Source organism: Rhinoraja longicauda, chromosome 19 (genome assembly GCF_053455715.1).
Source record: "Rhinoraja longicauda isolate Sanriku21f chromosome 19, sRhiLon1.1, whole genome shotgun sequence".
NCBI lineage: Eukaryota > Metazoa > Chordata > Chondrichthyes > Rajiformes > Arhynchobatidae > Rhinoraja > Rhinoraja longicauda.
Genome location: NC_135971.1, coordinates 16,040,355 through 16,056,355, shown reverse-complemented (window position 1 = coordinate 16,056,355; position 16,001 = coordinate 16,040,355). Strand labels below are relative to the sequence as shown.

At 50.0% G+C, this 16,001-nt stretch overlaps 1 protein-coding gene across 1 annotated transcript in view; it reads right to left on the bottom strand.

Moving 5' to 3' along the window:
* Positions 1–14,907, bottom strand: part of LOC144603158 (alpha-tubulin N-acetyltransferase 1-like) — a 182,308-nt gene extending 167,401 nt beyond the window's left edge. The window contains exons 1-5 of the mRNA XM_078416319.1: positions 14,849–14,907; positions 12,894–13,007; positions 4,751–4,852; positions 2,332–2,377; positions 163–246 (exon numbers count right to left, since the gene is read on the bottom strand). Coding sequence (XP_078272445.1) covers positions 163–246; positions 2,332–2,377; positions 4,751–4,852; positions 12,894–12,983 — 322 coding nt within the window. The 5' untranslated portion in view covers positions 12,984–13,007; positions 14,849–14,907. The remainder of the gene's footprint in view (positions 1–162; positions 247–2,331; positions 2,378–4,750; positions 4,853–12,893; positions 13,008–14,848) is intronic.
* Positions 14,908–16,001: the final 1,094 nt, after the last annotated feature.

Genomic DNA, 16,001 nt, shown 5'->3' with positions numbered 1-16,001 from the left:
AGGTCAGTGTGGGAGTGGGAATGCTGAGCCACCGGGAGATCAGGTTGGAGGCCCAGGACAGTGGAGGAGGCCCAGGACAGAAAGGTCAGTGTGGGAGTGGGGGGGGGGGGGAGTGCTGAGCCACCGGGAGATCAGTAGGTTAAGGTCTGCAGGCACACTTACCGTCCCGCACGGTGATGGAATAAGGCTTGATGTCCTGCTCCACCTTCTTTGGGGCACTTCTGTGGATGAGCCTTGCCCCGCGCACTGCCACAGAAGGAACACAATGAGTGACGCAAGGAAGCACAGGTCCACAAACGTAAAAAAAACACGTCGCAGCCGGCCCGCATCACTCCACCCCGATTCCCAATCCCTGGAGCCCAGTGGGTTTGGCACGGTTTATGTAGAAGCAGGGAACTGCAGATGCTGACTTACAATGTGGATTCCTGGGATGGCAGGACTTTCATATGAAGAAAGACTGGATAGACTCGGCTTGTACTCGCTGGAATTTAGAAGACTGAGGGGGGATCTTATAGAAACGTACAAAATTCTTAAGGGGTTGGACAGGCTAGATGCGGGAAGATTGTTCCCGATGTTGGGGAAGTCCAGAACAAGGGGGTCACAGTTTAAGGATGAGGGGGAAGTCTTTTAGGACCGAGATGAGAAAGTTTTTTTTCACACAGAGAGTGGTGAATCTGTGGAATTCTCTGCCACAGAAGTTAGTTGAGGCCAGTTAATTGGCTATATTTAAGAGGGAGTTAGATGTGGCCCTTGTGGCTAAAGGGATCAGGGGGTATGGAGAGAAGGCAGGTACGGGATACTGAGTTGGATGATCAGCCATGATCATATTGAATGGCGGTGCGTACAGGCTCGAAGAGCCGAATGGCCTACTCCTGCACCTATTTTCTATGTTTCTATGTCATTGGGTATTTTTAAAGTGGAGATTGATAGGCTCTTGATTAGCAAGGGCGTCAAAGATTCAAAGGTTACGGGGAGAAGGCAGGAGAATGGGGTTGAGAGGGAACGATAGATCAGCCACGTTTGAATGGCGGAGTAGACTTGATGGGCCAAATTCAGTTCCATGCATTTGCCTTTTCTCCATTACCCTTAATGCCACCGGTTAACAGAAGTGCATTCTAAATGAAGTTTTCCTCATCTTGCTGTGATTGGAAACAACTAGATGACAGTCTGTTCAATATTCACTTTCAAAAAGGAATTGCTCAAATACAGTACTTGAAAAAGAATGGACTTTGGTGAAGGGTGGCGCGGCGGCAGAGTTGCTGCCTTACAGCGCTTGCAGCGCCAGAGACCCGGGTTCCATCCCAACTACGGGCCTCTAAATTCCAGCGAGTACAAGCCCAGTCTATCCAGTCTTTCTTCATATGAAAGTCCCGCCATCCCAGGGATCAATCTGGTGAACCTTCTCTGTACTCCCTCTATGGCAAGAATGTCTTTCTTCAGATTAGGAGACCAAAACTGTACACAATACTCCAGGTATTTTGGAGGCCAATACTTGGCCTCCAACACCACCTGTGGCAATGAATTCCACGGATTCACCACCCTCTGGCTGAGGAAATTCTTCCTCATTTCCATTTTAAAGGCACGTCCTTTCTCTTCGAGGCTGTGCCCTCTGGTCCTAGACTCTCCCACTACTGGGGAGGCTCGAGTGGCGGAGTGGGCTGAATGGCCTCATTCTGCCCCAATGTCACATGGGAGGACTGGTCGGCTTTGTTCTGTCCTGCCCATTGTGCATTCCTGCCCTGTGCTTTTTAATTGGCACGATCTGGCGGGCAAAGCCAACATTAAATGCAAGGTGGACACAAAATGCTGGAGTAACTCAGCGGGTCAGGGCAGCATCTCGGGAGAGAAGGAATGGGTGACGTTTCGGGTCGAGACCCTTCCTCAGACTGATGTCAGGGGAGAGGACGGGACAAAGATAGAATGTCGTCAGAGACAGGAAGACTAGTGGGAGAACTGGGATGGGGGAGGGGATGGAGAGAGAGGGGGAAAGCAGGGACTATCTGAAGTTGGAGAAGTCAATGTTGATACCGCTGGGGTGTAAACTACCCAAGCGAAATACGAGGTGCTGTTCCTCCAATTTGCCACTCTGACAATGGAGGAGGCCCAGGACAGAAAGGTCAGACTGGGAGTGGGAGGGGGAGTTGAAGTGCTGAGCCACCGGGAGATCAGGTTGGTTGAGACGGACTGAGAGGAGGTGTTGAGCGAAACGATGGCTTGGTCTCGCCGATGTAGAGAAGTTGACACCTGGGAGCAGCGAACACAGGAGACGAGGTTGGAGGAGGTGCAGGTGGACCTAAATGCCATCCGTTATATAGAATAACTGGAACTTACGCTGTCTGTCCCTGAAGAAACTATCAAACACCACAAAATTGTTAACCTGGAAGAGGAAACAGATAGAAAAAGGACCCTGTTAGTTTGTCCGTCGAGTGCGGTTGGCCACACACATCCCTTGTTTAAAGTAGTGAAACAGATACAACCACAGAGGAAAGACATTGGTGAGGCTACATTTAGAGTATTCGCAAGTATTGGACAGGTTGAGCGAGTGGGCAGATGCGTGGCAGATGCAGTATAATGTAGATAAATGTGAGGTTACCCACTTTGGCGGCAAAAACAAGGAGGCAGATTATCATCTCAATGGTGTCAGATTTAGGTAAATTGGAAGTGCAGCGAGACCCGGGTGTCCTAGTGCACCAGTCACTGAAAGTAAGCGTGCAGGTACAGCAGGCAGTGAAGAAAGCAAATGGCATGTTGGTCTGCATAACAAGAGGATTTGAGTATAGGAGTAAAGAGGTCCTTCTGCAGTTGTACAGGGCCCTGGTGAGACCGCACCTGGAGTACTGTGTGCAGTTTTGGTCTCCTAATTTGAGGAAGGATATCCTTGCTATTGAAGGAAAATAACTGCAGATGCTGGTACAAATCAAAGGTATTTATTCACAAAATGCTGGAGTAACTCAGCAGGTCAGGAAGCATCTCAGGAGAGAAGGAATGGGTGACGTTTCGGGTCGAGACCCTTCTTCAGACTGATGTCAGGGGGGGCGGGACAAAGGAAGGATATAGGTGGAGACAGGAAGTTAGAGGGAGATCTGGGAAGGGGAGGGGGGGGAAAGAGAGGGGGGTCTGTGTCAAAATGTGGTCATAGAGCAGGAGGGCAGGAGAAATCACAGAGGGGGAGCAGTGCAGCGTAGGTTCACCAGGTTAATCCCCGGGATGGCGGGACTGCCATATGAGGAAAGATTGGAAAGACTGGGCTTGTATTCACTGGAGTTTAGAAGGATGAGAGGGGAACTTATAGAGACATATAAAATTATAAAAGGACTGGACAAGCTAGATGCTGGAAAAATGTTCCCAATGTTGGGGGTCCAGAACCAGGGGCCACACAGTCTAAGAATAAAGGGGAGGCCATTTAGAACTGAGGTGAGAAAAAACATTTTCACCTAGAGAGTTGTGAATTTGTGGAGTTCTCTGCCACTGAAGGCAGTGGAGGCCAATTCACTGGATGAATTTAAAAGGGAGTTAGATAGAGCTCTAGGGGCTAGCGGAATCAAGGGGTATGGGGAGAAGGCAGGCACGGGTTACTGATCGTGGATGATCAGCCATGATCACAATGAATGGCGGTGCTGGCTCGAAGGGCCAAATGGCCTCCTCCTGCACCTATTTTCTATGTTTCCGTGTAAGTTATTGGAGTAAAATTAGGGCTTTAACCCCATCGAGTTCACTCCACCATTCAATCATGACTGATCTCGGCCTCCCAATCCCATATTCCTGCCTTCACCCCATACCCCTTGACACCCGGTCCAATCAAGAACTTGTCGATCTCTGCCTTAGAAATATCCATTGGCGGCCTCCACAGCCGTCTGTGGCAGAATTGCATGGATTCACCACCCTCTGACTAAAGAAATTCCTTCTCAGCTACTATCTACCTCATTGTAGACCCTCGGACAATGCTTAATCGGACTTTACCTTGCACTAAACGCTGTTCCCTTCATCTGTCTCTATCTGTGCACTGTGGAAGGCTCGATTGCAATCATGCATAGCCTTTCCACTGCCACCACGCAACATGAAAGCATGCAACAAAAGCTTTTCACTGTACAATAAACTAAACGGTTTCTGATGGAATTGAAGGAACTTCAGCCCCACGTGCAGGAGGGATACCGCAATCAAACCGAGGAAACACAATCTGCCACAGGCAATGATGGTCCAGTCCTCACCTTCTCCATCATGGTCTGGTTTGGCTCAGCCACCAAGCACGACATCCGGAGGCTGCAAGCGCATCGTTCGATAAGCCGAGAAGGTTGTTGGCTGCAACCTTCCCCCCCCATCGACGGACTGTACACTGCAAGGGCCAGGAAGCGAGCAGGCAAGATCATCTCTCACCCCTCTCACCCCGGCCACAAACTCTTTGAAGCACTTCCCTCTGGAAGGCGACTCCGGACTGTCGAAGCAGCCACAGCCAGACATAAACACAGCTTTTTTTCCCCCACGAGCAGTAGCTTTGCTCAACCACAAAAAGTCTGTAGCCTCCTTTTGCTCTGGTATTTTATTTCATTTCGCTCACATGTTTAAACTGTAACGTTGTATTCTTAATGTTGAATGTTTTATGCTTTATTCTTAATTGCTTACAGCATGTCCGTGTTGTTACTTGCGAGCGGGGCACCGAGACACATTCCTTGTATGTGCACATGCTTGGCCAATAAAATGGATTCAATTCAATTCAATCAACGTCATGTGACTGAATCCCAGGTGGACTTACCTGAGGAATAGTGGCTGCAAGGCGATAGTGTTTCCTGAGGAAGCTGAGGAACTTGCTGGATGGACGATCGATGGCGAGATGATGGGGCTGTACACCTTCATACTGCCACAAACAACGGAAACAGGTCTTTAATGTTTGTTCATGGAGTCGGCCCAACTAGCCCACATGTCCCGCCTAATCTAGTCCCACCTGCCTGCTTTTGGTCCCGATCCCTCCAACCCTGTCCTATCCATGTACCTGTTTCTTAAACATTGGGATAGTCCCAGCCTCAACTACCTCCTCTCTTCAGCTCGTTCCATACACCCACCGCCCTTTGCGTGAAAAAGTCACCCCTCGGATTCCTATTAAACCTTTTCCCCTTCACCTTAAACCCATGTCCTCTGGTCCTCGATTCCCCTACTATGGGCAAGAGACTCTGTGCATCTACCCGATCTATTCCTCTCATGATTTTATACACGTCTGTAAGATCACCCCTCATCCTCCTGCACTCCAAGGAATAGAGTCCCAGCCTGCTCAACCTCTCCCAATAGTTCCATCTGCTCAAAATCCTTGCGACTGCCTTTCAAACAACTTGTATTTTCCCAGAGGCGTCCAATCGGCACGGCGGTCGAGTTGCTGCCTCACAGTGCCAGCGACCCGGGTTCGAATTTACAAGGATGAGAGGGGATCTGATAGAAACGTATAAAATTATAAAAGGACTGGACAAGCCAGACGCAGGAAAAATGTTCCTAATGTTGGGGGAGTCCAGAACCAGGGGTCACACAGTCTAAGAATAAAGGGGAGGCCATTTAAAACTGGGATGAGAAAAAAAATAATTCACCCAGAGAGCTGTGAATCTGTGGAATTCTCTGCCTCAAAAGGCAGTGGGGGCCGATTCACTGGATGACTTTAAAAGAGAGTTAGATAGAGGTGCAGGAGGATATCAGGAGGTGCAGATCCAGAGCAAGCAAGATTATGAGGGACCCCTGCCACCCCAGCAACGGACTGTTCCAGCTGCTACGGTCAGGCAAACGCCTCCGCTGTCACGCTGTGAAAACGGAGAGGATGAGACGGAGTTTCTTCCCACAGGCCATCAGGACTGTTAACTATCATAACTCCAGGGACTACATTTTTTTTTTTTTAATTCTATATTAATTTTAATTTATATGCTGTAATTGTAATATTTTTTGCACAATCCGCAGGCATTGCCACTTTCATTTCACTGCACATCGTGTATGTGTATGTGACAAATAAACTTGACTTGACTTGACTCTAGGGGCTAGCGGAATCAAGAGATATGGGGAGAAGGCAGGCACGGGTTACTGATTGTAGATGACCAGCCATGATCACTATAATAATAATAATAATAATGTATTTTATTTATATAGCGCTTTTAGACAATAGACAATAGACAATAGGTGCAGGAGTAGGCCATTCAGCCCTTCGAGCCAGCACCGCCATTCAATGCGATCATGGCTGATCACTCTCAATCAGTACCCCGTTCCTGCCTTCTCCCCATACCCCCTCACTCCGCTATCCTTAAGAGCTCTATCCAGCTCTCTCTTGAAAGCATCCAACGAACTGGCCTCCACTGCCTTCTGAGGCAGAGAATTCCACACCTTCACCACCCTCTGACTGAAAAAGTTCTTCCTCATCTCCGTTCTAAATGGCCTACCCCTTATTCTTAAACTGTGGCCCCTTGTTCTGGACTCCCCCAACATTGGGAACATGTTATCTGCCTCTAATGTGTCCAATCCCCTAATTATCTTATATGTTTCAATAAGATCCCCCCTCATCCTTCTAAATTCCAGTGTATACAAGCCCAATCGCTCCAACCTTTCAACATACGACAGTCCCGCCATTCCGGGAATTAACCTAGTGAACCTACGCTGCACGCCCTCCATAGCAAGAATATCCTTCCTCAAATTTGGAGACCAAAACTGCACACAGTACTCCAGGTGCGGTCTCACCAGGGCCCGGTACAACTGTAGAAGGACCTCTTTGCTCCTATACTCAACTCCTCTTGTTACGAAGGTCAACATTCCATTGGCTTTCTTCACTGCCTGCTGTACCTGCATGCTTCCTTTCATTGACTGATGCACTAGGACACCCAGATCTCGTTGAACTCCCCCTCCTCCTAACTTGACACCATTCAGATAATAATCTGCCTTTCTATTCTTACTTCCAAAGTGAATAACCTCACACTTATCTACATTAAACTGCATCTGCCATGTATCCGCCCACTCACACAACCTGTCCAAGTCACCCTGCAGCCTTATTGCATCTTCCTCACAATTCACACTACCCCCCAACTTAGTATCATCTGCAAATTTGCTAATGGTACTTTTAATCCCTTCGTCTAAGTCATTAATGTATATCGTAAATAGCTGGGGTCCCAGCACCGAACCTTGCGGTACCCCACTGGTCACTGCCTGCCATTCTGAAAGGGACCCATTTATCCCCACTCTTTGCTTTCTGTCTGTCAACCAATTTTCTATCCATGTCAGTACCATTACCCCCAATACCATGTGCCCTAATTTTGCCCACTAATCTTCTATGTGGGACCATGTCGAAGGCTTTCTGAAAGTTGAGGTACACCACATCCACTGACTCTCCCTTGTCAATTTTCCTAGTTACATCCTCAAAAAATTCCAGTAGATTTGTCAAGCATGATTTCCCCTTCGTAAATCCATGCTGACTCGGAATGATCCCGTTACTGCTATCCAAATGCTCAGCAATTTCGTCTTTTATAATTGACTCCAGCATCTTCCCCACCACTGATGTCAGACTAACTGGTCTATAATTACCCGTTTTCTCTCTCCCTCCTTTCTTAAAAAGTGCGATAACATTTGCTATCCTCCAATCCACAGGAACTGATCCTGAATCTATAGAACATTGAAAAATGATCTCCAATGCTTCCACTATTTCTAGAGCCACCTCCTTAAGTACCCTGGGATGCAGACCACCAGGCCCTGGGGATTTATCAGCCTTCAGTCCCATCAGTCTACCCAAAACCATTTCCTGCCTAATGTGGATTTCCTTCAGTTCCTCCATCACCCTAGGTTCTCCGGCCCCTAGAACATTTGGGAGATTGTGTGTATCTTCCTCAGTGAAGACAGATCCAAAGTAACGGTTTAACTCGTCTGCCATTTCTTTGTTCCCCATAATAAATTCCCCTGCTTCTGTCTTCAAGGGACCCACATTTGCCTTGACTATTTTTTTCCTCTTCACGTACCTAAAAAAACTTTTGCTATCCTCCTTTATATTATTGGCTAGTTTACCCTCGTACCTCATCTTTTCTCCCCGTATTGCCTTTTTAGTTAACTTTTGTTGCTCTTTAAAAGAGTCCCAATCCTCTGTCTTCCCACTCTTCTTTGCTATGTTATACTTCCTCTCCTTAATTTTTATGCTGTCCCTGACTTCCCTTGTCAGCCACAGGTGTCTCTTACTCCCCTTAGAGTCTTTCCACCTCTTTGGAATAAATTGATCCTGCAACCTCTGCATTATTCCCAGGAATACCTGCCATTGCTGTTGTACCGTCTTCCCTGCTAGGGCCTCCTTCCAGTCAATTTTGGCCAGCTCCTGCCTCATGCCTCTGTAATCCCCTTTGCTATACTGTAATACTGACACTTCCGATTTTCCCTTCTGCCTTTCCATTTGCAGAGTAAAACTTATCATGTTGTGATCACTGCCTCCTAATGGCTCTTTTACCTCTAGTCCCCTTATCAGATCAGGATCATTACACAACACTAAATCCAGAATTGCCTTCTCCCTGGTAGGCTCCAGTACAAGCTGTTCTAAGAATCCATCTCGAAGGCACTCTACAAACTCTCTTTCCTGGGGTCCATTTCCAACCTGATTTTCCCAGTCTACCTGCATGTTGAAATCTCCCATAACCACCGTAGCATTACATTTTTGACACGCCAATTTTATCTCCTGATTCAACTTGCACCCTATGTCGAGGCTACTGTTTGGGGGCCTATAGATAACTCCCATTAGGGTCTTTTTACCCTTACAATTTCTCATTTCTATCCATACTGATTCAACATCTCCTGATTCTATGTCACCCCTTGCAAGGGAATGAATATCATTCCTTACCATCAGAGCAACCCCACCCATATACTCAAAGACGCTTTACAGAGATTTAGAGAACATAGGGAAATGAATAAATAGATAAATAAGTAAATAAATAAACGAACAGAGAAAGGAGACAGAAGGTGAGGTGACCTTCAGTGGTTGAAGGCAGTACTGAACAGGTGACGACTTCAGCGATGTTTTGAATGTGGTGAGTGTGGAGGAGTCTCTAACGGTTTGGGGTAGTGAGTTCCATAGGGTGGGAGCAGCGATGGAGAAAGCCCTGTCCTCCCAGGATCTGAGTTTGGTCCGGATGTGGGGGGATAGGAGATTGGCAGCAGCAGAGCGGAGGGTGCAGGTGGGAGTGTGCCTGTGGAGGAGGTCGGTCAGGTAGGATGGGGCCAGGTTATGGAGGGCTTTGTAGGTTATGAGGAGGATTTTGTACTGGATTCTCTGGGGGATGGGGAGCCAGTGGAGTTTATAAAGGACGGGGGTGATATGGTCACGGATCGAGGTGTGTGTGAGTAGACGGGCAGCGGAGTTTTGAATGTATTGAAGTTTACTGATGATTTTTGAGGGTGCGCCATAGAGGAGGCTGTTGCAGTAGTCCAGACGGGAGGTGATGAAGGCGTGGATGAGGGTTTCTGCAGCTGTGGAGGAGAGGGATGGACGGAGACGGGCAATGTTTTTGAGGTGGAAGAAGGCTGTCTTTGTGATGTGTTTGATGTGTTTGTCGAAGGAGAGGGTTTGATCAAAGATGATTCCAAGGCGGTGAATGGCGGTGCTGGCTCGAAGGGCCAAATGGCCTCCGCCTGCACCTATTTTCTATGCTTCTATGTTTCTATGATCCTGACCTCGGGTGCTGTCTGTGTGGAGTTTGCATGTTCTCCCTGTGACGCGCGTGTTTTCTCCCGACGCTCCGGTTTCCTCCCACTTCCCAGAAACATGCAGGTTGATTGGCTTCTGTAAATTGTCAAGAGACCGAATGGCCTAATTCTGCTCCGATGTCTTATGATCTAATGGAACCCGGAGCATCCGGGGGGAGCTCAAGCCCCAACTACGGGTGCTGCCTGTGCGGAGTTTGTACGTTCTCCCCCGTGACCTGCGTGGGTTTTCTCCCAGATCTTCGGTTTCCTCCCACACTCCAAAGACATAGAAACATAGAAAATAGGTGCAGGAGTAGGCCATTCGGCCCTTCGAGCCTGTACGCACCGCCATTCAATATGATCATGGCTGATCATCCAGCTCAGTAACCTGTAACCATACCCCCTGATCCCTTTAGCCACAAGGGCCACATCTAACTCCCTCTTAAATATAGCCAATGAACTGGCCTCAACTACCTTCTGTGGCAGAGAATTCCACAGATTCACCACTCTCTGTGAAAAAAAACTTTCTCATCTCGGTCCTAAAAGACTTCCCCTTCATCCTTAAACTGTGACCCCTTGTTCTGGACTTCCCCAACATCGGGAACAATCTTCCCGCATCTAGCCTGTCCAACCCCTTAAGAATTTTGTAAGTTTCTATAAGATCCCCCCTCAATCTTCTAAATTCCAGCGAGTACAAGCCGAGTCTATCCAGTCTTTCTTCATATGAAAGTCCTGCCATCCCAGGAATCAATCTGGTGAACCTTCTCTGTACTCCCTCTATGGCAAGAATGTCTTTCCTCAGATTAGGAGACCAAAACTGTACGCAATACTCCAGGTGTGGTCTCACCAATGCCCTGTACAACTGCAGCCGAACCTCCCTGCTCCTATACTCAAATCCCCTCGCTATGAATGCCAACATACCATTCGCTTTCTTCACTGCCTGCTGCACCTGCATGCCTACTTTCAATGACTGGTGTACCACGACACCCAGGTCTCGTTGCATCTCCCCTTCTCCTAATCGGCCACCATTCAGGTAATAATGGTGCGTACAGGTTAACTGGCTTGGTAAAGGTAAACATGGTCCCCAGTGGGTGTAGGATGGTGTTGGGGTGCGGGGATCGCTGGTCGGCGCGGACCCGGTGGGCCGAAGGGCCTGTTTCCGCGCTGTATCATTAAACTAAACGTGCAAACTCCACAAGGTCGGGATGGAATCTGAATCTCTGGCACTGTGAGGCAGCAGCTCAGAGTCTAGCTTTCAGAGTTTAGTTTAGAGATACTGTGCTGAAATAAGCCTTGCAGCCCACCGAGTCCACGCTGACCAGTGACCACTGACGAGCACTGTCCTACACACTGGGGACAAGTGACAATTTTTTACCGGAGTCAATTAAACTACAAGCCCGTACGTCTTTGGAGTGTGGGAGGAATCCGGAGCACCCGGAAAAACCCATGTGAAAACATGCAGCCCATCCCCGGGCACTTTCCCCTGCAACCGCAGGAGATGCAACACCTGTCCCTTTACCTCCCCCCTCGACTCCATCCAAGGACCCAAACAGTCTTTCCAGGTGAGACAGAGGTTCACCTGCACCTCCTCCAACCTCATCTATTGCATCCGCTGCTCCAGATGTCAGCTTATTTACATCGGCGAAACCAAGCGCAGGCTCGGCGATCGCTTCGCTCAACACCTGCGCTCGGTCCGCGTTGGCCAAACTGATCTCCCGGTGGCCGAGCACTTCAACTCCCCCTCCCATTCCCAGTCTGACCTTTCTGTCATGGGCCTCCTCCAGTGCCATAGTGAGGCCCACCGGAAATTGGAGGAACAGCATCTCATATTTCCCCTGGGCAGCTTGCAGCCCAGCGGTATGAACATTGACTTCTCCAACTTTAGATAGCTCCTCTGTCCCTCTCTTCCCCTCCTCCTTCCCAGATCTCCCTCTATCTTCCTGTCTCCACCTATATCCTTCCTTTGTCCCGCCCCCCTAACATCAGTCTGAAGAAGGGTCTCGACCCGAAACGCCACCCATTCCTTCTCTCCTGAGATGCTGCCCGACCTGCTGAGTTACTCCAGCATTTTGTGAATAAATACCTTCGATTTGTACCAGCATCTGCAGTTATTTTCTTATAGCACCCGTAATTAGGATTGAATCCGGGTCTCTGGCTCTGAAGGCAGCAGCTCTACCACTACGCCTATGGTGCTCCAGTCTGCAGAAGGCGTTTAGTTCAGTTTAGAGGTACAGCGCGGAAACAGGCCATTTGGCCCACCGGGTCCGCGCCGACCAGCGATCCCCGCACACTAACACTATCCTACACCCACTAGGGACCGACTTTTACACTTCCCAAGCCAATTGACCTACAAACCCGCACGTCTTTGGAGTGTGGGAGGAAACCGAAGATATCGGAGAAAACCCACGCAGGTCACGGGGAGAACGTACAAACTCCGTACAGACGGCGCCCGTAGTCGGGATCGAACCCGAGTCTCCGGCGGCAACTCTAGAGCCAGTAGGGCGGCAACTCTACCGCTGCACCACTGTGACTGGCTCTGTAGACAATAGACAATAGACAATAGACAATAGGTGCAGGAGTAGGCCATTCAGCCCTTCGAGCCAGCACCGCCATTCAATGCGATCATGGCTGATCACTCTCAATCAGTACCCCGTTCCTGCCTTCTCCCCATACCCCCTCACTCCACTATCCTTAAGAGCTCTATCCAGCTCTCTCTTGAAAGCATCCAACGAACTGGCCTCCACTGCCTTCTGAGGCAGAGAATTCCACACCTTCACCACTCTCTGACTGAAAAAGTTCTTCCTCATCTCCGTTCTAAATGGCCTACCCCTTATTCTTAAACTGTGGCCCCTTGTTCTGGACTCCCCCAACATTGGGAACATGTTTCCTGCCTCTAATGTGACCAATCCCCTAATTATCTTATATGTTTCAATAAGATCCCCCCTCATCCTTCTAAATTCCAGTGTATACAAGCCCGCTGCACCACTGTGATGGACTCTGTAGGGCAGCAACTCCACCACTGGACCACTGTGACCGGCTCTGGAGGGCAGCAACTCTACCGCTGGACCACCGTGACTGGCTCTGTAGGGCAGCAACTCTACCACTGGACCACCGTGACCGGCTCTGTAGGGCAGCAAATCTACCGCTGCACCACTGGAGCTCCAATCTGCAGGCGGGCACTTGTTTGGAAGCAAGGAGGCGGCGGTTAACGCCTCAGTTTGTACCTGTATCATGTAGTCAAACAGCTCCTTCCCATAGCCGTGTCGCTGCAGCGAGACGTGGACGAAGAAGTCCAGCACGCACAGCGGCTCCATCTCGTTGTGGGCGCCTTGCCCGTCCTGGAAAGGAAAGCTCAGGGGTGGGGTTACCGAGCAGACGATCGTCGACAGATTTGTACAAGGCAGAGGTCACGATGACTCGGATGCTGGTTCCATCCCGACCACGGGCGCTGTCCGCACGGAGTTTGTACGTTCTCCCCGTGACCTGCGCGGGGTTTTTTTTCCCCGGGTGCCCACACTCCAAAGGCCAGTGCAGGTTTGTAGGTGAATTGGTACAATTGTAACTTGCACCTAGCTGCGTGTGGTGGGTCGTGTTAATGCGCGGGGATCACTGGTCGGCACGGGCTCGGCGGGCCGAAGGGCCCCTTCCCGCGCTGTATCTCGAAACTAAACTTTGCAATACTTCAGGATTGGTGTGGAACGCGTCAGAGAGCCAGGGATGGCGTCTTCTTCACTATTCTAACCTGACAAAATGATATGGAGTCCTTCCCATCTTCCCATCCCCGCCCCTCTCTGCGTTCCGCAGAGACCGTTCCCTCCGTGACTCCCTGGTCCACTCGTCCCTTCCCACCCAAACCACCCCATCCCCGGGCACTTTCCCCCGCAGGAGATGCAACACCTGTCCCTTTACCTCCCCCCTCGACTCCATCCAAGGACCCAAACAGTCTTTCCAGGTGAGACAGAGGTTCACCTGCACCTCCTCCAACCTCATCTATTGCATCCGCTGCTCTAGATGTCAACTTCTTTACATCGGCAAAACCAAGCGCAGGCTCGGCGAACACCTTCGCTCAGTCCGCCTCAACCAAACTGATCTCCCGGTGGCCGAGCACTTCACCTCCCCCTCCCACTCCCAGTCTGACCTTTCTGTCATGGGCCTCCTCCAGTGCCATAGTGAGGCCCACCGGAAATTGGAGGAACAGCACCTCATATTTCGCCTGGGCAGCTTGCAGCCCAGCGGTATGAACATCGACTTCTCCAACTTTAGATAGTTCCTCTGTCCCTCCCTTCCCCTCCCCCTTCCCAGTTCTCCCTCTATCTTCCTGTCTCCACCTATATCCTTCCTTTGTCCCGCTCCCCTGACATCAGTCTGAAGAAGGGTCTTGACACGAAACGTCACCCATTCCTTCTCTCCTGAGATGCTGCCTGACCTGCTGAGTTACTCCAGCATTTTGTGAATAAATACCTTCGATTTGTACCAGCATCTGCAGTTATTTTCTTACACATATGGAGTCCTAGGGTCGCCAACTTACTCACTCCCAAATAGATTTTTAAAGATTTTTTTTTAGATTTAGAGATACAGCGCAGAAACAGGCCCTTCGGCCCACTGGGTCCACGCCGCCCAGCGATCCCCGCACACTAACACTATCCTACACACACTAGGGACAATTTTTACATTTGCCCGGCCAATTAACCTACAAACCTGCACGTCTTTGGAGTGTGGGAGGAAAGCGAAGATCTGGGAGGAAACCCACGCAGGTCACGGGGAGAACGTACAAACTCCGTACAGACGGCGCCCGTAGTCAGGATCGAACCCGAGTCTCCGGCGCTGCATTCACTGTAAGGCAGCAACTCTACCGCCGCGCCACCGTGCCGCCATTGGTGGAGCGGGAGCCATTGGTGGAGCGGGTGCACGTGGCCGCTGGCTGGGTGAGGTCACGTGGGGCGCAGGGCGGTGACGTCACCCTTTGTCCCATATTTGGGAGTGAGGAAGTTGGCACCCCCTACTAATACGGGGATAAGGTACGGGACAAACTAATTTAGCCCAAAGTACGGGATGTCCCGGCCAATTCAGGACAGTTGGCAAACCCTATGGAGATCCCACACGATAAGTGATTACGGGAGACACTTTGATTTAAAAAATAAAATAAAATAAAAATGGGAACAAGTAACAAATATCTCACCAGCACAAAGAGTTTTTTGTTCCCGACTTTCAAGAAGCCAATAGCTGTGCCTCTGCCACTGTGGAGTTAGAAAATCATCAGTGGACAAACAAATGAGAGGCAAGAACATTTTACAGTCATATGTTCCGAAGCAGAACAATGACAATCTTACGCGCAGCAAGACAACAGATTTGCAAACGTAGATGGACACAAAATGCTGGGGTAACTCAGCGGGAGTTACAAAATGCTGGGGTAACTCAGGCAGCATCTCTGGAGAGAAGGAACGGGTGACGTTTCGGGTCCAGACCCTTCTTCTGACCGATGTCAGGGGAGGGGGGGGGGGGGGGGTGCAGAGATAAAATGTAGTCGGAGACAGCAAGACTGGTCGGAGAACTGGGAAGGGGGAGGGGATGGAGAGAGAGGGAAAGCAAGGGCTACTTAAAGTTAGAGAAATCAATGTTCATACCGCTGGGGTGTAAGCTGCCCAAGCGAAATATGAGGTGCTGTTCCTCCAATTTGCGCTGGGCCTCACTCTGACAATGGAGGAGGCCCAGGGCAGAAAAGTCAGTGTGGGAGTGGGAGGGGGAGTTAAAGTGTTGAGCCACCGGGAGATCAGGTAGGTTTAGGCGGACTGAGCGGAGGTGTTGAGCGAAACGATCGCCGAGCCTGCGCTTGGTCTCGCCGATGTACAGACGTTGACATCTGGAACAGCGGATACAGTAGATGAGGTTGGAGGAGGTGCAGGTGAACCTCTGCCTCACCTGAAAAGACCGTCGGGGTCTTTGGATGTGATCAAGGGGGGGAGGTTATAGGGACAGGTGCTGCATCTCCTGCGGTTGCTGGGGAAAGTTTCCGGGGAAGGGGTGGTTTGGGTGGGAAGGGACGAGTGGACCAGGGAGTTCCGGAGGGAACGGTCTCTGCGGAACGCAGAGAGGGGTGGAGATGGGGAGATGTGGCCAGTGCTGCAGGTGTGGTTTACATCGAAGAAAGGCACAACATGCTGGAGTAACTCAGCGGGAGTTGAGGGGGGGGGGGGACCTCATTGAAGATTACAGTACAATGAAAGGCAGAGATAAAGTGGATGTGGAGAGGATGTTTCCACTGGTGGGAGAGTCGAGGACCAGAGGACACAGCCTCAGAATTAAAGGGCGTTTAGACACCCATTCGAATCAAG